Below are 24,061 nucleotides of genomic sequence, written 5' to 3'. Positions count from 1 at the left end.
TTGGACACCCACATTTGCAGATTTTATTTTAAAACTTATTCTCCACTTTGACTTATTTATCCTAGTAGTAAAGTAGGGGAAGGATTTACTTCCCCTGTAATTAGCCAACATTAATTAAGCTTTTACAGTGTAGAACAAGATACCATTCAGCCTCATTTGCATTTTACTACTGTGATGCAGATTCAAGGGGAACTCAGGCAGTTCCAGAGATGGTTGAGAGCCCACCTTGGAATAGGCACACTTGAATTCTTGGTTTAAGTTGTCTAACTTATTTAAGCCTCAGTTTTCTTCTCTGCAGGTAATAGTAGTGTCAACCTTACAGGGTTGTTGCGAGGGTTAAAGACATGTAAATACATACACTCAGGCACTTAGCACAATATCTGACATATTATAAACACTCAGAAAATGTGTTAATTTAAAAAGTGTTTGGTTGCAGAGTAAGCCAAAGATTTCTTGGCCTGACAATTAGAAGAAATTATTATTTATTTTATAGGTAGTCATTATTTATTTAAAATAGAACTTTATAATGACATTATAATGCTCTGCCACCCTTTAGTCATACAGAAATTCCTTAACAAGCTTCATTCAATCAATATGATTTTAAAATAAATGACTTATTTATTTATTTTTCAGAGAGTGTAATTATACTGTGTCTATGTAATTCTTCAAGGTCTTACATTGATCAAAGTTTTTTGAAGCAACCAAATGATGTGTTTAAGTTTGCACCTCTGAATCAGAAGGATATTGTTATTGGTTTTGCTGTATTTACCATTGTATCCATTTATTCATTTGTAGAGACAAAAACCATTGCTAAAGGTTGCTGCGACAGTCACTTGGGATTATGGGACTAGGCACAGGAGACACTGTATTCAGAATGTGCCATTAACTTTGGCTTTATTTCATAGTTTAACTGTGCTTTGAATTGGCAACAGTAATGTCATTAGTCTTTTGGAAGCAAGTTATAGGTATAAGTAGTTTGGAGCAAATGTTTATAAAATTGGTAGGAAATGTTGTCCAGCAACAGAAGGGTTGTGGGTGCCCTGGTCTGAGCACGTAAGATCCCCGGTCCCTGTCCCCAGTCCCAGTCCCTGTCCCAGGTGTGAATGGGAGGCAGTCAGTCAATGTTTCTCTCTCCCCCTTCCTCTCTCTCTAAAAGCAATGAAATAAAAATATGTCCTCAGGTGAGGATAAAAATTTTTTTCTAGGGATATTCCATTTATGAAACTATATTGATTTGTCATATTAAATTCTTTTGATATATGAAAACAATAAGCTGCAGGAGTTTGGGTTTTTTGCTTTGTTTTGTTTTAATTGTTTAGCATTTTTAGATAATATGTTAACCAATAAGCCTCAACAGTGGCACATAGTTGTTTTTTGAATTTGTTGTTTTTAAAATTCATTTGGCGGTTTTAGATAATTCTCTTCTGCAAGTCCTAGGTTTTTGTGTGTGTAGGCAGTTTGTCAGTTTTTATTTTAAAGACAGTAAGTCACATTAATTTAAAGGTTTAAAGTTGTTTTTTAACTTGGAAATTTATTCTCTACTCTTGCCTGCTTTTCTCTTACTCATTTGGAAGAAAAGCGTGTATTTTCTACCTCCTTATTTATAAGCATCATTTATTTTCCCTTCCTTTTCCCTCACAACAGTGTTTCAGGTCTCTGCAGCTTAGATTCAGTAGGGTGGAATAGAAGGCAAATAATAAACATGATATAGCATAAATGAATACATAACAGTTAGAAGGTAAAGAATTAGGGAGTTAAGGGATGGGGTAACCCGGATAGGCCTCATTTGAAGATGAGATTTGAGCAAACAGTGGTAATAACTGAGTTAGTCATGCAGATAACTAAAAAAAAAAAAGGTTCCAGGCAGAGAGAATGACCATTATAAAAGACTTAATGCAGAATATTCTTGGCTTTTTGTTCAAGCAACAGGACAGAGGGTAGTTTGGCTGGAGAGGGGATGAAAGAAGGGGAGAGTAATACAAGATGTGGCAAGAAATAATACAGCTTAAGTTATTTGGTTGGCCAAAAAGTCTGTTTAGTTTTTTCAGTAATATAAAAGACACATTTTCTATATTCACCAATAACTATTAAATTGGATATTTTGAATATATTGGCTGTCTCCTGCTCTTGGCTTCTAGTGGGTAGAGGCCAGGGATGCTGCCAAACATCTTCCAATGCATTACACAGTCCCACGGCCAAGAATTATTTGCCCAAAATGTCAATAATACCAAGGAACTTCACAAACCACTTTTGACAGGTTTGATCAGTGACAGCACCTTCTGAGGAGTTAATACCTTAGTTGAGTTGTTAAGAATGTGAGGAATTCAGCTATATGGAGAGAGAAAGAGCATTTCATGCTGAGGGCACAGGAAACATCAGGGCCTCAGGTAAAGACTTGGGATGTTCCAGGGGCTTGACGTCACTGTAGATGATGGTGAGAGTGAACTGAGGAAAGATGGTGTGATAGATCATACATTGTCTTTAGGTCATAAAAAGGAGCTGGGTTTTTGTTCTAATTGCAGTGAGAAACCATTGAAATGTTTTAAGCAGGCTGTGACAAAATCACAATTGCATTTCTAAAATATCCCACTGGTAACTCTGGTGAAACCTTGTTGGCAGCTTGTGGGTATGGAGTGGAGAGATCTGGTTGGAAGTTCTTAAGAGTATCTTAGGTGAGAGATGACAGTGGTTTCAACTCGTTGGTAGACTAGAGATGGGATAGAAATGGACAGACACAAGATTTGTTTTGGAGCCTTGAACTAAGAGGACCTAATCTTAAGGTGAAGCCTAATAGCATGTGTTTCAAGCTGAGGCAACATATTCAAAGGGCAAGAAGTCGGAGAAAAAAAATGGATATTTGAAGACCTGAAAGAAGCTCAGCATGTTTGGAATCTAAAGAGGGAGCGTGACAAAGGATGAAGTAGGAAATACACCCAGAAACTGGATCCTACGGGACCACGTTAAAGCACTTTGAGTCTGTCTATGACTGGGCTAAGATGAGCTACCCAGGCAGAATGTGTGGAGTAGAAGGGGAAGTGGGGACTGGGAGGATGGGGTATGTGGGGGAGTGAAATAGGGACATCTGCAATAGGGTCAACAAGAAAAATAAAGAACATAGATTCCAAAGCCAACCCCTAAGGAACATAAGCATTTAAAAGGAGTTGATTAAGGAGACTAAGAAGAAACAGAAAAAAAAACACCAAATTTGGAGCCAGAGGGACCGATAGAGCCAAGGGACAAAGGTTTTTAAGAGGTCAGTGGTGAGCACTTCAGATGATTCTCTGGGAGATTAAAAAGGAAAAGACTTGAAGGAATAGCTTTTATTGGTCACAGATGAACTTTGTGAGAATGAGTTTGGTGTAGCCACAAGTTGAAAGCTAGATTATTGTGGGTTAAGTGAATTGTGAGGTAAGGAAATTTAGACAGTGCCTGTAGACAACTAGGTGGGCTTTGAGGGAGTGGTTGGTTTTTGGTGGAATTTTTTTTTATGGTCAAATGATTGTTTAATTAAAACTTTACTTTTTTAGAGTAGTTTTAGGTTCACAGCAAAATTGTGGGGAAGTTATGGGGATTTTTCTATATGTCTCCTGCTCCCACAATAGAAGGCATAGCCTTCCCTGTATGAATGTCCTCCAGGAGAGTGGTAGGTATATTTGTTATAATCAATGAATCTATATAGACACATCATCATCACCCAAAGCCCATACTTTACACTGGGGCTTACTCTTGGTGTTGTGCGTGCTGTGGGTCTTGACAGTTGTATAATAATGTACATCCATCATTGTGGTGTCATAGTATTTTCACTGCCTTAAAAATCCTCTGTGCTCCACTTATTTATCCTCACCTCTCCCGTCTTCTGCTATACCGTGATAACCACAGATCTTTTACTGTCTCTGTAAATTTCACCTTTTTTAGAGTGTCATATTGTTGGAATCACCCAGTGTTTGTAGCTTTTTCACTTGGTTTCTTTTACTTAATAATAAGCATTTAAGTTTCCTCCATGTCTTTTCATGGCTTGCAAGCTCATTTCTTTTTATCACTGAATAGTATTCTATTTGAGTGTACCACAGTTTATCCATTCTCCTACTGAAAGACATCTTGGCTGCTTCCCTGTTTTGGCAATTAGGAATAGAGTTACTCTGAACATTGTTTTCAGGGTTTTGTTGGGGACATAAGTTTTCAACTTCTTTGGGCAAATACCAATGAGCTTTTGGCAGAATCTTAAGGTGTTTTGTTGTTAAATATATAAGATACATATTTAAGTGCTGTCTCAAAGAGAGAGATTGAAAGGTAAAGAGAGAGGATGTGGGTTGGGATGGGATCTTCTACATGTCATGGCACTCATAAACTGATTACTAAAATTCCACCACATACCAAAAAATATATCGTTGCCAATCTAACAAAAAATATGTATAATTTTGATTGTTTACAAAAACAATAATAATAGTTATTATGCTCCAAAGTGACTTTTTAAAAAATCAGGTGCCTATACTTGTATATAAGTATTTCTGGTACCAAGAATTAACCAATCAGATGCAACTTATTATGCAATGTGACTGATAAGATGCAGCTCTGTTATATGACCTATATATCTATGGTTGAAGACAGGGCATTCACACTGGATCGCTATTGTTGTGTTGGTTGTTGTCATTTTTTTAATTTGACAGTCTAAAGCACAGGTGGCAAACACAAGGCCCGTGGGCCAAATCCAGTCCAGCACCTTGTTTCTACCAGGTGGCAGTGCTCTCGCTTAGCTGTTAAGGAGTAGTTACATTTATACAGTCCTAAAATTACATTCAGCCCTCTGAAGGCAACCATGAGGCTGATGTGGCCACCAGTGAAAATGAGTTTGACACTCCTGGTCTAAGGGAAAAGAGGTCAGTGCCCCTGACTAAATAGTTAGATGTTGTATGTTTTAAACATTCTTCAGCACACTGGTTGAAAAATTGCTTGCTATCACTTAGTATCTCAAGCTAGGTACTGTGTGTGTGTGTGTGTGTGTGTGTGTGTGTGTGTGTGTGTGTGTGTGTGTGTGTGTGTGTGTTATGTGGCTGATGAAACAGGCTTATCCCCATTCTGGTCATTTAAAAAAGAAAAAAAAGTATGATCATATTATTACTTTAATTAGTACTTGTTATGGTGTGACCTTTTCCACTATTAACCTCTTGTCAGTGTCCCCTCCTCCCGTGTGCCATTTCCCCTATCCTACCCCCACACTGCTTTTCAGCTACATTAAATATTCCTCCATATACTTGCTCTGCTCTTACTAACCCTTTCTTCTTTAATAAAGGTGTTTTCTTTACCTGAAAGGCTTCCTTCCACTCTTGCTTCTCTGGCAAATTCCCATTCTAGATCTGCCTCAAACTCACCTGTTACCACCTGACTCAGGCAGAGTGAGTCATTCCTTTCTGTATCCACAACACTGTCATCTTACTTCTGTTGTAACGTTCATTTCTTTTAGTGATTATTTGTTTGTGTGTTTGTCTTCACCTGGACTGTTGGCTCCTCCATACTAGGGAGTCAGTCATTCATGTGTATATCCTAGATGCTTAGTATAGTATTCGATGCTCATTAAATATTTGTTAGATGAATGACTCAAGTATAATCTTTAGTGAAACTTTACATATTCCTAGTCTGTTGGAATTATAGTGGTCATTTTAAAGATAAATACACTGAGGTAAAGAGAGGAGGAATGCTTTCCTAAACCAAGAAATCACACTGTGACTCAATTCTCCTCACTTCTGTATGTGGTACAAGGTGCCAGTGCTCTCTGCAACAGCTTCTACTAGCTGCTCTCAGTCAGTATTGGTCAGGTAATATTTAAATTAAGAGCTACCCAGGCCAGTGTGGCTCAGTTGGTTGGAACATTATCCCATAGACTGAAAGGTTGTGAGTTCAATTCCTAGTCAGGGCACATACGCAGGTTGCAGGTTCGATCCCTGATTGGGACAAGTAGGAGAAGGCAGCCAATTGATGTCTCTCTCTCTCCCCCTTATCCCTCTCTCCTTCCCCCTTTTCCCCTTCCTCCCTCTCTTCCTCTCCCTTTTTCCTCTCTCCTCACCCCTTCCCCTCTGTCTAGAAGCAATGAAAAAATATCCTCAGGTGAGGATAAAAAAATTAGGACAGAGCTAATGTGAGTACATTCACTGTTGTGTATGATGATTTAATTTTTAACTTATAGAATGTGACACAAAGATTGGGGCAAAAAATACATGAACTACACGGAAAGGGTACTAAAAATTTTGTTTGAATTCAGTAGACTGTCTAGTCTTCCTTCAAGTAAATTAAACTATATAAAACTCAGATTTGGTGTCCTTTTCCATACTTTATCCCCCTAGTCCACTTAGAGGGGTCACTGGATACAAACTATTATGTACATATGTACATATGTATGTGTTTATGTACATTTTGTGGGTGAGAATAGGTTCCATATCTTTTTTCAAGGGTTTCTTGTTTCCCCTAGAAGTTACCACTGCTCCTGACTGAAAGACACTGTGCTGCTGTGATAAGTGATCTTTCTCCAAGCAAAGTACATTAAAAATTCTTTTGGCTGCTGCTTGAATTACATTTTTAATCTTTGCTACTTGCTTTGATTTTCAGGGTTTGTGTTCAGTGAATCAGAGGGATCTGCACTAGAACAGTTTGAAGGTGGCCCCTGTGCTGTTATTGCACCTGTTCAGGTAACATTACTTTACCAACTCCTTAGTGGGACATGTTCAAACATTCATGCTATACTTTTTGTTTTCTCATATATATACTCTGTAATCGTGAAGCTTGATCGGTTAACTCTTAAATTTTGTTCATGTAAATTGCTGTAGATATCCAAAATAAAAGTGAATCAGCAGAGACACAGACAACAGTATGGTGATTACCAGAGGGGAAGGGGATTGCGGGGAGGTGAAAGAGGTTATAAGAGGGATCGGTGGTGATGGAAGGAGATTTGAGTTGGGGTGGCAAACATACAATGCAAAACGCAGATGATGTGTTATAGAATTGTATACCTGAAACCTGTTATAATTGTCATAAATTGTACTAACCAGTGTCACCCCAATAAATTCAATAAAGAAAGTAAAGAAAAGTGAATTCAGAACATGAGTAGGTTATACAGCAATAGCCTTTTGATTGTATTTTCAAAAAAACAAAATAAGTGTTCCCTGATTTTCAGGAAATGAGGAATTAATGATGATGTCATCTTTCCAATACAATGATTCTCTTGAGTACTAGCATTTTATACTACAGATAGATAAATTGTAGCAATGGTACTATTTTCATTTGATCTCTCTATAAGAATGATTTTACTAAAAAGTTGAATATGAGCTAATATTTTCATGGCTTAAAACTTCATAAATTTTTAAAATAAGTCGGCAGGTTATGCTATTTTAGGCTACAGCTTTGGCATTTAAAATAAAATCAGTTGCAACTGATTTCAAACAGAATTCCCAAAATAAAAAAATATTTTTATCTTGTTAATTTTATTAACCCCATAAAAGATAGGGTTAATCTGAATATATGTATTTGATTTTGAATCTTGATGTGTTACATTGTTTGAATTTCAAAGGCTGATTTGTTATAAATGGTTACATTGTTAAAACAAAAAATTGAATTTTCGGTTTACTATTACACTTATATCTGAACAACAATGTAACTTCAGAACTGTTATAAGTTAAATTTATTGTTTATGTTTTAATCAGCAGGTTTTAAAAATACATATTTAATGTTATATTTATTATTCATTGGACATAAAGAATGAATTCCTGAACTGTTGGCTGCAAAATAAATTTCTCTCTCAAAACTTATATTTATACACTTACATAATTAAATTAAATATGTATTTTTCTGAAGGAGGAAATAAATCTCCCTTTATAGCTGATTACAAAATATATTGTTTATAGTTTCTTAATTTATTTCTTTAAAGAGTTGACATATGTATTTTTTTGCATTAGTGGAATTATTAAAAAAATTTTAAAAATGAGTGCTTGAACTTTCCTTGGGAGTTATTGAATATAAATAATAAAATCTAACTATAGATTAGTTATTAGAGCCACTTTTGTTGAATAATTGAGGCAGATTTTGCTTGCTAGTAGGAATATTATTATCTGAATTTGAATATTCCTTGCCCTTCTCATTTGCAAATTAGATTATATTAACACTGCCCCCATTAATAGTACCTCAGGTCTTTATTGTAAGTCTATGAATGTAGTTAAATGCAAGGTATGCCACAGGAGTTTTGTGTTTTATAAAATTCCAGAATGGTAGTTATTTTTGCAGGTGGGGGTGCTGTGTAACAAGGGATACTTGTAGTGGTCAAAATCCTGATGTATCTTTGAAGTAGTAATTCAGTTTCATAGTCACATAAATCTTTTCAATCATAGAACAATTTTGTTTATATTACAATTTCAAGTAAAAGTCAAAGTAAATCATTAGGATAATGAAGGGAAAGGAGCAAGTCCAGATATTAAAACTTTTTAAATTATAAAAATTAAAACATGGCACCATTGCTAGAAGAATAGTCATACTATGGAACTATTAGATAGTACAGTAGTAGACCACATTACGTATAACAACTTACCAAGAATTTATCAGATGCTTTGATAAAGAAGGAACTATATATATCAGTGGTGCTGAATGCTAATGGAAAATATACAATAAAGATTAAATTAAAAAAATAAATCAGTGATGGAATAAAATGAAATTTACTGAATGTCACTGATATGATTGGCTAGCAGTTTGAGGGGAAAATGAATTTAGATCATCTAATACCATATACCAAACATATTCTTGATATAATATTCAGGTACAGAAAAACTAAAAACAATGTATCGTCAACTGTCTAAGAGAAAGGATGAGTTCCAAGCACAGAAAAATATTTTCAGTGCATATGAACAATAAATGGATATTGTCTTTCTTATACAAAGAACTTATACAAGTTGATTATAAGACACTAAGACCACAGAGGTGGAATGAGCATTTACATGCAATCATAACAGGTGGAATGGTGCTGGACAGCCAAAGGATCAAGATCTGCAAACTCAATAGGAATCCAAGAAAGTACAAATAGAACTGTTACTAGACTCTACTGCTTACTCTTTCTAATCTTTTTTAAAAATCATTTTTACTTTTCAATTACAGTTTTCATAAGTTATTATATCAGTTTCAGGTGTACAACCCAGTGACTAGACATTAAATAACTTACTAATTGATCATCTTGATAACTCTCACATCCACTGACATCACACATAGTTATTAGAGTATTATTAACTATAGGAAAATAATTTCCAGTGCATCTAAGGTAGGATGGTTTTGACATACTCATGTATCACTATGTAGTGCAAATTTGTACTTTGATTTTTTGGGAAGGAATTTTACATTATACTTTGAGCTATGATAATGCAGATTTTTTGATCTGCATTAGATGTACTCCTGTGAGTCTTTCCTAAAGAAATAATATTTAATATGGGAAATGTTATATTCAATAAGTAGCTTTTATATTTATAGTATAGTATAGTAAAAAAATTGCAGACAAGTTAATGTACAGTAATGTAGTTTAAACATGAAATAATGTTTAAGTAAATATTGATAGCTTGATAGAAATTCAGGGATTAAGAATTATAATTATGAGTTCTGTGGGAAAACATTAAAATGGAAAATAATCACATAACCCATTATGCTTCTCACTTATAATAAAATTTACAAAAGTTTTGAAAGAAAGACTAGAAATAAGTATATCAAAGTGCTAAATAGTTGTATTAGTGGTGAAATAATGGGTGTCCCATCTCACTTTTCCAAAATTCTATAATGTAGTTATACTACTTAATTTTATGGTTATTGTCATTTTGGGTAAAAATCAGAAGCACTTGATTGTAGAATTTGTAGATTTTATTTCCATGAGAATATGTAATATTTAATATTTTTGTTAAAATTCCTTGAAATAATTGCTTATTAGATGCCAGGTACTGTGCTACGTGCATTACATAGATTATCTCATATAATCCTCACTGCATCCTTTTGAAGTTTGTGTTGTTATTATTTTTAACTAGTAGAGTAGTGGAACTAGGATTTAAACCTATGTCTGTCTGACTCAAAGCAGTCCTCTTATCTGTATACTACTGCTTTCAAACACATATGAATAAGAATCACCATAGTAACCTCTTTTTCTTGAATCTGCCCCCTCGAGATTCAGAGACAATAGACAGAGCATTAGAATCTGCCTTTTAAATAAGGCTAGGTTGCAGATAGCCCTCGACCTGTAGTTGGAGAAGGAAACACTGTATTACACTGAACTGCTTTGCATTAAATCACCAGTGTAGCGGATTTGACTCATTTAAGGAAAAGGTTAGAAATCAGTTTGTTTTTTCTTTTAAACATTACATCTGTGAGTTAAACCAGGAAGTCAGAAGCTTCTTATAATCATGACTCTTGCAGTGGTATTCTTGTATCGCAAATCAGAGCTAATAGAGCTCTGACTTCTTAGATTTTGTATTTAGATTTCTTTCCTCCCAAGAAATCAAAGAGAAATGTAGACTTGTTCCTATTCTGTAGGGCCTTCGCATTATGTTTCTTCAATTTTCCAATTGTGTGTCTTATTTTGAGTCAGTTCTTCTATTTACCAGGAATTGTGTATTATGAAAGAAGAAGAATTTTATGGATATAGAATTAAGTTTATAATAGTATATTCTGAATAGATAATTATGTCCAGTTACTGTTGAATGTGAAGGGGAGCCATTTGAAATTTTTATAGGCCTATTTAAAAGATTATGTAGGAGGTACAAATTATTTTTTTCCATTTTGAAGTAACAGTGATTTATGTTTATAATGTATGCTAATAATTATTGCTTTAATTGTATAAAGGCATTTCTTTTGAAGAAGCTCCTGTTTTCTTCTGAGAAGTCTTCTTGGAGGGATTGCCCAGGTATGATAGCTGTCTTTCCTAAACTTTTACTCCATCTTCTATTTTACAGATGACCTGTGCAGGATTCATTGGTAATAGTTTAGTTGAAATTATCTATCTTAAAATGTAAACTATTAATGGGATATTTTTTCCTGAGGTTTATTTTTTTTTCACATTTTAGAAAGATTCATGGACAGTGACTCCAAGTTTTAAAATACCTGTATTTCCAAATTTGGTTTCTTAAGATGTATAAGATAGGATACTATAACAATATAAGGGAAAAAGCTTTGGCCTCTTGCTAAAACGGTGTACATTTCCCTAAAATGTTAAATTAAAGCATACCAGCATACCATAAAGAATAGTCATTTATGTATGTTTGCTTTGTCTTATTTAGCTTTGAGCAAGAACTCAGAGTTATTTTTGTATTTCTGCATCGTTTAGTATAATGTTTTACACAATGCAAATAATATTGCAAATCTGAACTAAATTGCAAATGAAGCTGTCATAGTTTCTGCAATATATAATTAGGTCAGAGAACTGTATGGTACTACCCGATAATAAAAAAATTTGCATTCCACTTGACAGTTTACAAAGATTTTTACTTCACTTACACAATTTCATATGGACCTCACAATAACTTCTAGAAGGAGGTAGGATATATTATAATCCCAGTTAGTATATTAGGGCAAAACAGCTTCCAAACCACGCACATATAATCTACTAGTGATCTGGAATTCAAGAGTTAAAATGTTATTGCCTTGCATTTTTTATTCATTAATAGTGGGAATACAAAATAAATTTTAGTAGAGAAGAGACTATTTAAGAGATACTATTAACGTGAATTCTTAATAATAAGATTTCTTGCACAGAAATATATTCACATTGATAAAAAATTTATATTGCATTGTCATAAGTGCTGTGAAGGTTATAAAGTGAACAGCACAGTTTCTGTCTTTAAAGACCATTCAGTCTGTTAGGAGAGGTGGAACCCTCTCTCTATAACATAAAATTTTACATAGGATGTGTATATATCTTACCCCTTTTGAAAGTTTCAGAAAGCAATACTGCTTTCAGAGAGTAATACTCCCTGAAAAGAGGAAGGTGGCTAAGGTTCAGAAAGAAATTGAGCATTTGTGCTTTTAAAATAAAAATCTATAGATCAAATTACAGCAGCAATACAGTGCCAGTAGCGTCTGTGTCACGAAGTGTAATGACAGTGGCCCCTGCTAATGTAATGGGTTGTGGTATTATTGTATGTGCTGAGGGTATGTTATCTCATTATTCTTACCCTGTGGGACAGGGAAATCAAAGACATTAGACTAATTCAGAAATGGGGAAAATATAGAGGTCTCAACAGTCCCTTACATAGTGCCTGCTTCTACAATAAAGGCACCCTCATGGTTTAAATGCTTCAGTTGCAGCTAAGAAAGAGGTGATCAGTATCAGGTAACATTTTTTTCTCCTAATGTTTAATTTTCTGCATTTTTTAGGATTCTTTTTCTCATTAATGGAATTATTTAGTAATGATGACATTGTAACCCTCGTGTACGTTATTTCCTAAAATATAATTGAAGACTTGTTGTGGATTTTTCTCCCACTTAAAATGCTTAATTAGGATTAACACATTCTTAGGATTTGTATTCATGCCTGGATTATTTTTGTTTTTTTCCAAAGAAAACCATTATAACTTATACTTCGGTTATTTTAGAGGAAGAGCGGAAGGAACTCCTGTGTCACACCTTATGTGATATTTTAGAAAGTGCCTGTTGTGACAACTCTGGATCATACTGCTTGGTTTCATGGTTAAAAGGAAAGACAACTGAGGAAACTGCTAGTATTTCTGGGAGTCCTGCAGAGTCCAGTTGCCAAGTGGAACATTCTTCTTGTAAGATACATTTTTTTCCTAAAGTAATTTCTTATACCTTTGTTTTAATAAAACTATTGAAATTTTTAAAGAAGGGTTAAAATTTTCATAATCTATCTTTTTAGCCTAACCTTAATTCATGAGCCTTAGTATTTTTCATTTCCCTTTTGATGATTGTGATTACTAGAGGATATTGCATTTATTTATTTTTGCTTTTATTTTTGGAAAAAAAGGAAATGTGTCTCTTAAACTTAAAAAATGTTCTAGTTAACGTGCTTGATGACATTCTCTTGCGAGCTTTAGAACTCTCATTTAGAAAGTTTAAAGAACATATTTCTATATACTTTAATTTCAGATGCCTCAATTGCTTACTTTGGTATTGGGAAAAAAAGGAACTTTTTTTGACATTAGAAAATTTCTTAAAATATTTTTAGTTGCTTCCTAGAGCAAAGATGGGGACTATTTTTTTTCACTACATGTTTTCTTTCCTCCTAAACTTTTTTGACTTTGTTACTGTATATGAATTATTTTAAAGTAATTTTAATTATGAGTTTTACTTTTGCATTTAAGTTTTCAGACTTTGGAGGTTTCTCTTTAAAAGAAAAAAAAAAACTATTTTTCTTATAAAAATCATATATCCTGTGGTCTTCAGCCTTTGAAATTCTTATGTAACTGACCTGAAAACTGCCAGAATGAACTAGTGGTACAGAAGCTAGATAAAAAGAGTTGCTGTTTTGTTTTTCTTTTCAGGAACTATCTTGCTTGTGGGTGGCCTTTGATAATTGGTATTTCCAAGTGCTTATATTAAATACGTGACTTATTCTACCCATAATGCTTTCCATTAACTATCATCCATGGAAGTTGCTATTAAAGAAATTAGCGGACTTCCAGAAAGTAAATTTGAATTGTTTGTGATATACAGCTTGCCTTCCCTGTAGGACTGAGTGTCTGTGACTCACTGCTGCCCCCTGGAGCTGGAGTGTGTATGTGATGTCAGTGTTTGGGCTCTGTACGGCTCCAGGCACACCAGTGCATTCTCATGACCATGCATCCGCAGGAAGAATTTTTAAAACTAACTTCAGTGGTGTTTCTTTCTCAGGCCCTTCAATAAAATCTTACAAAAAATGAAGAATATTTTTAGACTTGATAATACTGTTGAAGGAAATGAGTGGAACATACTCACAAGGATGATAGTAAAAATGTCATTAAGATTGTTTTTTAGTATTTTCCAGTTTTAGTGGGTTGCATGTAAGCATGTTTAAGAGTTTCATTAAGGTAATCAAAATTTTGACAGGAATAGTTGAACTAATTCAAAATTCTTTTAAAGATTAGGTGCTTAAAGCCAGTCTCTATATTGAAATGTGAGAAAGTAGTAAGATCTTTTTTTGTAACATTTTTTAATTGGTATCTTGGTTTATACTGTGTGCTTACTATGGATTATGCTGTACATTCCATAGTGATATATTAAGTGGCCTCACAATATGTTAACGTAGGGACTTCAATAACTAATTTAGGTGGGCTTACTATAGTGAATTTCCCTTCAAAAAACATCTTTTAGTAATCTTTCAATTTACTTTGTTTGCCTCATTCTAATAGTGGACATGAATAAAACCAGTTTTAAAATTTGTTTTTTTTATAATCATATAAGTTTGGAAAAGTTTTGTTAACTGAAAATTTGAGACTTTACCCTTAGATATTGACAATGTAATGAACTTACATTAAAATTTTATTCCATGTAACAATCTACTTTACCTATTCTTTCCTTTATTCCCAGCTATGTTCTTTTTCTTGTGTTTTATACTTTTTCACCATCTTGCCTGCTAAGCTTTTTATTTTGCTTGCCTTCTTTCTCTAAAATTACTATCTTTATGTCAACTTTTGTAGTGTATGCCTAGTAAAATTATTTAGATAATCAGGCACAGAAAGAGTAGTAGTACAGTTTGGATAGATTCAGATTAGATAGAATTTTTATTTTTTCTGAAATTTTAAATGTGATATTTTCCCCATTATCAATATTACATTCTGTACAAACATCAATTTCATTGGCTTGTGTGGTGTGTATAGTTTTGGCTTCTGGTAATGCACACTTGTTTGCAGTAGTGAATACTCAGGTTCAATTTCAGTTTGTTTCCCACACAAATGAAAAGATTACTTAAGCCATTGGAAATTTAAAGATTTTAAGAAGTAATTTGAAAAATTTGCAAATTTAAACTATACTTTGAAAGGCTAGCATATTGTGTGACTTTTTAAATTGTAAATCAAAAATTTTAAACTTTGAATTCTTACTGAATCAATTTCCAATTAGTAAGAATTAAGTACTAAGATCTGCTTCATAAATATATATACACACAAGAAGTTGTTCATTTTGATAAACTAGGGTTGGCATTTTGATTCGACTTTATCTGCGGGGAGCCGAGACGCTCTGAGTGGCAGTCTCAGCTCTGCTGCTGACTGCTGCGGGCACAGGGGAGGGTTCTCCTCTGAGCCCCTCCGCCGCTGTCTCTGGGACGTGAGGACCAGCAGGGCTGTGATGCGGAGTGAGTGAGGAAAGGGGCCTGGCACTTGGAAAGTGCTAAAGATTACCTTTGGTTTAAATGCTTTCTTTGATTTACTTTTATTTGATTTTTTAAATTTATAACTGTACTGCATTAATACACATAATCTAAATAAATTATTGAAAACTTCTCAAAAATTGTATGAATTAATGAGGAAACAAACTTAAAGCTGTTGTTGAACCTGTATAGTTTCAGAGTGCTATGCCTTTTTATACGTTTGTTTAATAATTAAGCATTAAACCTAAAGATTTTATATTAAAGGAAGATTAGTTTTGTGATTTTTCTTGGATCTGTGGATCAAAAGATTATTTAAAAGTGCAGGACACATTACAGTGACGCGGCACTAGGATTGCCAATAATTTCTCATTTTACAAACTTTCCTAGTATAACTGAATTGAAAAGAAGTGTTTATTATTTAACCATCCTTCTACACTCTTATAATTATATCCATTTAGTTATAATTATGGTAACTAAGATATTAAAATATAAATTTATATTATAATGAAGTTGAAAACAAACTGAGGATTTTAAGGGAGTAAGGAAAGAGGGAAATTTTTGATTGCTTGAAATATTTACAGCCTGCTGTGTGTATCTTGTGTCATTTATTTGCCATGTGTAGTGCTGAAAAGTGTCTTTTATGTATAGCTGCCTTGGCTGTCGAAGAGCTTGGCTTTGAGCGATTTCATGCATTAATTCAGTAAGTAACATTGGAACATTTAAAATACTTACCTTGTGGACACATTGCCATTTTAAGTCTGTTCATACTGGGGAAAGGTATTTAGATTTATATGCCTGAGGATTAATTTGTGTTCAGATTAAAATAATTTGTAAATGTGTACTTAAATTATTTGGATTCCTAAATTAACTATCAAGATATACTTTTTATAACATTAAAAGCTTTTTCATCATTACAATAAAAAAATAATTTTAGCCTAATGTTTCTGTGTCCTGAGTGTAAAGGTTTGTAATAGAGTAAATATTTGAATTATTTATTATTTGCCAAAATATGCTTTGTATAATTTTCATTAAAAGTGCCATGCTTTCATTAGAGCTTTTATACATTTTATACCAAAATAGACAGTAAGGATAGCTATAGTGATAGCAGTATAGTGGCATTTGATTTGAAATATATCCTCAGTTTCTTTTAAAAGAAGTCATAAAGGTACAAAAGTCAAGTTTTGTTTGTTCTTAAGCTCATCTCAGAAGAGTGCAACTTTATTCCTTAAGTACCAGTATAATTATTGAAGAATTTATCAATGCCAGACAGTTCACCTAGGAAATGAAGAGATTCCCCACCAAGTAGGCATTCTGCCTTAATGAGATGTGTTATATAGAGGGACAGTTGTCAGCAGTAGCTTTTGCTCTTAATGGCTAAACTTGTATTTGAAAATTTGAGACACAAATTGCAAAAATCTCCTATTTGTATGTATACATTTAGATGTATAAGACAGTTTAAGCATTTTTTCCATATGGATGTAGTATGCCTCAGGATGCTACTAATACTTAATTCTTTTCACCCTCCAGAAAAAGATCATTCAGAAGTTTATCCGAATTAAAAGATGCTGTCTTGGACCAGTATTCAATGTGGGGAAACAAATTTGGAGTATTGCTTTTTCTGTATTCTGTGTTACTGACAAAGGTTTGTTTAAGAAGATGCTTCTGCTGGCCTTTATTAGTTTGACTTTAGTATATTTTTTCCTCCTATGAGGAAAATTATTCTTGGTTCTGTTTCTAAATCTCAGAATAAAAATCTCTTACGCAGTCTCTAGCTGGTGTGGCTCAGTGGATTGAGCACCAGCCTGTGAACTAAAGGGTCACTGGTTCCATTCCTAGTTAGGGCACATGCTTGGGTTGCAGGCCAGGTCCTCAACAGGGGATGTGTGAGAGGCACCACACATTGATGTTTTTCTCCCTCTCTTTCTCCCTTCCCCCCTCCCCTCTGTCTAAAAATAAGTTTAAAAAATCTCTTATTTGGATAATAATTCTGTGTCCTCATCACTCACTTGTTAGTTAACGACTCTGAAACTTACTTTCACTCATGGTCTTCTGGACTGCAAAGGTTATCAATAATGTACTAATCATGAAATGTACCCAGTGCTTAGTTTCTGAGGTCTTAGTTCTGAATTTTAGTTTCTTTGCTCTTAGGAATGTCTGGTAATTGACACCTTAACCCCTGCTGGAAGCTCTTTCTAACTTCTACCCTTTAACTTAGCTAATAAATCATTGTACAATGTTCTCTTCCTGTGATGTCCCATAATTACTTTTTTGTTTATATCTTTCTTTCCTCCTTTACCTGTTATCCCCTGGTTCTTTCTCTTCTCTACTAAGCTTTCATATTTCAAAAATTTCAGTACCTAGGTTCTGTTCTCTGCTTCTTTTATGGGTACTTTATCCTCTCAGCTTACCTTTGTGTTTAAATCCAGTAAGTGCAGCCCCACTCTCACATCTGTAGTAGCCTGTTAGTCTCAGTTATACTAGATTCACCATGTCTACAATCAAACTTCTTTCACTGGACAAATGTTCACTAAGTATTTACTCTTTATTAGGTGCTGGACTTATAATGTAGGATACACTTGTGTTTAATGATTCCTCTTCAGTGTCATAAACAACAATCAACACATTAACTACTTCTATTATGGCAATGTGTGTGTGTGTCTGTGTTGTGTGGACAAAGCATGAAGGGAAAATAGTAAAGGTATGCCTAAGATTATTTGGTGGGGTCAAAGGAGACCCTATATAGATGAGGCAAAGTTTTCTAGATGAAAGAGCTCTGGGAAGATTTTCCAAGCAGTGGGAATAGCAAATATAAAGGTACAGTCAGATGGGGGTGTAACATGTGTCTGGGGACCTCTAGGTGGCTCCGTACCACTGCAGCATAATACACCAGAAAGGCAACTGTGGGAGATGAGGCTGGGCAGTTATGTAAATGAGGTTAAGAATATGAAGGCCTTTGTATATTATGGAAAAACAGTTTAGATTTCATGTGGCCAATATTAATACACAAAAGGAATTTTCAACAAGGGAGTAGCAAGACATTTTTGTTAATAAAAGATTCAGGAAATTGGGATAAGAGGTGTGCTGGAGGGAGTTGGTGTGTGGAGTATACGTGTAGGTTCGGGGAGACTAGAAACGTGGTTTTTGAAATAGATGAACCTAAGCTAGGGCAGCGATGGTGGAAATGGAAAAGGAATGGAGTATATTTAGAAGCATGTTTTATATTTAGAAATTTAAAAACACTTAGGAGGATGTTTAAGTGAAAAGAGGAAAAGTACCTGGTAGTTGGTTAGAAGCAGTGAGTGACAGCGTCTAAGATAACTGGCTTCTTATGCCTTCATCTTAACTATTCATTATTCGGCAGTTTTTTACGCTCAAGACTTGTGATACCTCCTCTGTCTCTTGTCCTTTACAGCCAATAAACCGTCATGTTAGTTGTTCTTCCTTGAGCCTGTCTTTAAAATGATGGCTCTTCCCTCCCCGATGGTTATGTCGCTTGTCCCTGTTGTTCATTTTGGCTTTATCAGAGCCTGCTTTGTAGTGTTGTTTACAAGGAAGGCAGGTGCAGGATCTCATACTTGTTTTGTCCTCCTACAGGTACTTACACAGTCATTACATATTTTGATCATTGGTTAATTGTCTCTTTAATCCTTAGAAGTAGCCTGTAATCTGATAGAACCAATGGTTGAAGTTGAACGAGTAGCACAACGAATGGCATATTATCTTTGTTGTTTTGGGGCTGATCAAGTGAAGATGCCTAGGACTTCTTACAGTGATCCAGTATCTAGACCTTTTGGGATATGGATGCCCTTTTGGGGATTAAAAATACCATAAAATTGTTTTCAAGAAAATAAGAAGCTTCCTGGCCCTCTTTATTTATAATTTTGTCAGTGCACATTTAAATTACCAGTATTTGTGAGAATACACAATCAGAAGCAAACCTTCCCTTTTCTTATGTATCAGTTATACCTTTTGGATTTAAATGTATTATCTCTATCAACACTCATGTGTGTACATATTTAGTACCAATATGCTTTTAAATGACCTAGGAAAATACATTAGATGCCTTAGCAGGTATATTGGCTTTGAATTTAATTTAGCCTAAAATTAAATAAATACTAACTTTTGGATTAAATAATTTTCTCTTTCCTCCTCTTGAAACTTAAACATTCTCTCTCTCTCTACTTATTAATCAACATTAGATCTATTACCTGTATTCTTTATATAGAACCCATGAGAGAAAATAAAGATATTCTTGAGGAAACTTCCATTACCATCTCAAATGTACCCCTAATTTAAATCTGGTTAATTCTTTGGGAGAAAAATTAGTTAAATAATTGTGTTTTATTAATCTGTGGTATGAACTGTTCAATTTTTAAATTACTATGATTCTTGTTTCTAGTATTTGAAATAAGCCAAGAATATTTGGGTTTTTTAGGGCATTGAAAACATAAAAAATGAAATTGAAGATTCAACTGAACCTTTGATAGATCCTGTGTATGGACATGGCAGGTAATTAGCTAACATTTATTATTTCTTCAGATGAACTTTAATTTTTAAGAACTTGACTTAGAATAAAGTATTACACAGTCAGAAAATTTTGCTTGTCAGTTTGACAGCATTAAGTCAATTTGAGCAGTCTTGTGCTTTATGCATTGCTTATCTTAGGTACGAAATGTTCATTTCCACTTTAGGTTTATGTATCTGGTGCATTTGGTGTAGCAAATATTTTGTTTCAAGATGGCATGGGAGTATTGTAACAACTTGTACTTGATGTTCCATTAATAAAACTTTAATAAATGAAATTTATTCATTTTGACTAGAAATAAGTATATCCTTAGCTATTTATAAATGCTTTCTTGTTTGGGTGAAAAGTTTTGTTTCTTATTTTTCTGTATGAAACTACTTTCTCTCCCAAATATTTTTTTTAGCTATTTCAATTAAAATAGATAAAACAGTGATAACTTGCTCTAAAGAAATTAAGTACTTCTTTTTAGAACTTTCTGACTCAGAGGTCACATATGTTCCATCAAACACAAAATAATAACATTTATATATGTATTTAAAAAGATGATTATAAATATTAAGTAAATTATCAGTCTATCTTTTTTTATTCATTTGAATGGGGTATGTTGGATAAAGTTGTTAAATTTATGTGAACATATAGAACAACAGGCACCATTGCAGTGATTCGTGTAGTGATACAGTTAACAGTGTTGTTGAATGCACAAAATGAAAAATATAAAGTTTTTTTAAACTTTGTTTCTTAAACAATATAATTTAAAGAGTCATTGCTTTGTGCCTTACCATAGGAATAATTTTTTATTTGAAAATAAGTTTATTCATATTTTAATTTTTATTAATAGCCAAAGTTTGATTAACCTCCTGTTGACGGGACATGCTGTTTCTAATGTATGGGATGGTGATAGAGAATGCTCAGGAATGAGTAAGTATATTTTTGTGTGTTTTTATCTCTTTTATGGTTAATATTTCACTAGAACGCAGTTGGTTGCTAGACATCTGTTTAATGGCTTGCATTACATGGAGGTTAAGATAAGTGCTTTAGCCCTGGCCAGGTAGTTCAGTTGGTTGGAGCATCATCCTGATACACTAAAGTTGTGGATTTTGTCTAAGGTTGTGGGTCAGGGCACATACAAGAATCTACCGATGAATGCATAGATAGGTGGAACAACAAATTGACCTCTCTCTCCCTCCCCTCCTTTCCATCCTCTGTCCCTCTGTCTCTATAATCAGTAAATTTTTTTTAAAAGTTTAAAAAATGGTAAGTGCTTTATAATAGTAAAATCCTTTATAGTTTTGAAGGCACCATAACCTATAGAACATATTTTTTGGAGGCAAACTAGGGCTCAAATCCCAGGTTACTCAATTTCTCAAGCCTTTAGTTTTCTGTAGTATAAGAGTGAGATTGTAGGGCTATCTTCTTTAGAAAATGTGAAATATAGATCTCTTTATATAAACCTAGTACATTTTTATACAATAGTATCTACAAGTTTGAAACACTTGCATTTTGCTTAAAATTGAGAATTACTACAAGTATTGTGATTTGTAATATTTGCTTTGAGAGTCTAGTGGTTTTTTCTGTATTACTTTTAATGTGCATAATTTCCTTCGAGGTGCCAGGCAGATTCAATATTATCTGAGAATTTTATACCATTACCTCCTCCATCACTACTTCCATTTCTGGTCTGAATTATTTTTTTCCTATAGCTTCATGTGTGCCAGGGACACTAAAGTGACACAACTTTGGCTAATCCATCCAATTAAGGACACCTGATATGTAGTGTTGAATAAAATGCCCTTTAGCTTATTGCTGAATCAGTCTAAGTTCATGTATTTACCTATTTACTTTATGTCAAATAATTATGTGTACCTTCTATGAAGTATGTAGTATAGGACAGGAAGTTCCATAGTCCCTGTAGTTAACAGGGAAATTTCTTTCTTCTGTATATAGATAAAACTGCCATCAAATGATAAAAGCAAATATTATGATTGAGAAAATAATAGTTAACTGATTTTTGGTTCCATTTAAATAAGTGGGTCTTAATCTTCAATTTGAATTATTCTCAAATTTTAGAAATATATAATAGCAGAAACATGAAAGGATATAACATTAAGGACAAAATTGGTAAAAGTTATATAATGTGAGAATTAAAAAACACTTCTTGAGAATATCATGCTCAGCAAAATAAATCAGATGGAAAAAGTCAAGCAACATATGATTTCACTCATATGAGATGTAAAAGTGAAAGTAACAAATGGACAAGAGAAACAAACAAACAAAAAAACTTAGACACTGAAACAGTATGGAGTTTACCAGAGAGAAAGAGGGTAGAAGGAGGTAGCAACGAGTAAAGGGGGTCATTTTGTGAAGCTAGCATAACACTGATACCAAAACTTGGATAACAATAAAAACAACTACAGACCAATGTCTCTGATGAATACAGAATCAAAAATCCTAAACAAAATGCTAGCAAATCAAACACAACAATACATGGAAAAAATTATACAATATGACCAAGTGGGGTGTATTCAGGGGTGCAAGAATTGTGCAACATATGCAAATCAATCACTGTAATATACCACACTAACAAAACAAAGGATAAAGATCATATGATTTTAATAATGGATGCATACAAAGCATTTGATAAGTGACAACATCTATTTATGGTTAAAACACTCAATAAAATGAGTATAGAAGGAAAGTACCTCAACACAATAAAGGCCATAGATGACAAACCCTTAGCCAATATCCTACTTGATAGTGAAACACTGAAAGCCTTCCCTGAAAAATCAGAAACAAGACAAGGATGCCCACTCTCACCACTCTTCTTCAACATAGTTCTGGAAGTCCCAGCCAGAGCAATCAGACAAAAGAAAGAAAAAAAAGCATCCAAATTATTTGGAAGGAAGAAGTACAAGTGTCACTTTTTGCAGGTGACATGAAGTTAAATTTGTTGACTTAGAATGTCGACTTGAAGTTAAATTTGTTTTCAGTCACCAACCTGAAAATAAAAACTTATACATTCATTCAGCATTTATTGGATGTTTTTCTGCTTTTACAATAGGGAGCAAGCTGTAGAATGTGTAATATACAAAGAAAAAATTATAATTAGGGTTAAAATCCTTACGCAAGCCATTTCTCATTGTTTAAGTTTCCTTACTTATAAAATATGGAAGTTATACCTTCCTCAAGGGAGGGAATGTTGTAGGGATTAAGATTAAATTTCTAAAATGCCTCAACTTGTCATAAGAAAAACTTAACTTTCCCTCAAAAGCCTAGTTTGGGGAAATAAGAACATGCCCACAAATAACTATAGCGCAAGGTAAAATGAAGCATATTGAAATAAATTATTACAGAAGTTCAGAGGAAGGAGAAAACTTTCTTTACTGTGTTTATGTTGGGGTAAAGGGGGAGATTTTATGTAGGAGTTAACATTTTAATGGGGCCAGATGGAATGAGCAAGAGGGTGTTTTTGGGAAAAATACAGGTTATGGTTAGGGACAGGAAGGCAGATCAGCCTGATTGAAGCAGTAGTTTTTAATCCTGACTACATTATCAGTTGGGGAGCTTGAAAATATGTCAGTGCTCATGCCCCAGCTGAGAATGAATGAATGAATGAGAGAAAAAGAGAAAGAATCTCTAGCTGGTGGGGCCTAGGCATAATAATTTTCAAGTGACCCCTACCTAGATGATTCTGATGTACAGTCAAGTTTGGGAGCCAATGGATAAGAGCATTGGATTTGTGAGGGAGACCAATAAGATGAAGCAGCATAAATTTAGGCTTGGGTAAGAACACAGAGGATTTTAAATTCCTAGAAGTTTTAAACTCTAGTTGGCAGTAGGGAGAGATTCACTGAAGACATTTCAAAAGAGCGACAACATAAGACTTATAGAATAACATTAATCTGTCAGTTTGTGGAATGTGTTGAATGGGATGACACATCAAAAGGACGTAGTCATGACAGGTAAGAGGTAATGAGATGAAAGCAGTCTTGGCAAAGAAAGAAAGAGGTCATCTAGTATTTATGTACTTGGTGTGCTAAGTAGTACGTTTTGCTGTGTGTCTGCATAAGCTCAATCTATAGTCATAGAAGATGAAGCTCAGATAGTTGAGTAACTTGCCCAATGTTGCACAGCAGAGACTTTGCTCCTTGGATCATACCCAAGGCCCTTGTTCATTCCCACCATACCATTTTCTCCTGCTGCACCACTGCCTCTGTGGGAGAGACGGCAGGAGA

At 34.1% G+C, this 24,061-nt stretch overlaps 1 protein-coding gene across 3 annotated transcripts in view; it reads left to right on the top strand.

Annotated features, from left to right (window-relative positions):
• MINDY3 (MINDY lysine 48 deubiquitinase 3) overlaps positions 1 to 24,061 on the top strand; it is a 101,359-nt gene that overhangs the window by 1,874 nt on the left and 75,424 nt on the right. The window contains exons 2-8 of one of the 3 annotated variants that reach the window (XM_045858087.1): positions 6,601 to 6,680; positions 10,849 to 10,909; positions 12,597 to 12,773; positions 15,953 to 16,004; positions 16,832 to 16,946; positions 19,740 to 19,813; positions 20,668 to 20,747. In XM_045858087.1, coding sequence (XP_045714043.1) covers positions 6,601 to 6,680; positions 10,849 to 10,909; positions 12,597 to 12,773; positions 15,953 to 16,004; positions 16,832 to 16,946; positions 19,740 to 19,813; positions 20,668 to 20,747 — 639 coding nt within the window. Of the gene's footprint in view, positions 1 to 6,600; positions 6,681 to 10,848; positions 10,910 to 12,596; positions 12,774 to 15,926; positions 16,005 to 16,831; positions 16,947 to 19,739; positions 19,814 to 20,667; positions 20,748 to 24,061 lie in introns of those variants that run through there. The other 2 variants (XM_045858088.1, XM_045858089.1) reach the window with 2 other exon arrangements.

This window comes from Phyllostomus hastatus, unplaced genomic scaffold (genome assembly GCF_019186645.2).
Source record: "Phyllostomus hastatus isolate PE091 unplaced genomic scaffold, TTU_PhHast_1.1 phas_scaffold_1674, whole genome shotgun sequence".
Lineage (NCBI taxonomy): Eukaryota > Metazoa > Chordata > Mammalia > Chiroptera > Phyllostomidae > Phyllostomus > Phyllostomus hastatus.
The sequence above is the reverse complement of the archived record's forward strand: the minus strand, read 5'-3'. Positions and strand labels throughout refer to the sequence as shown.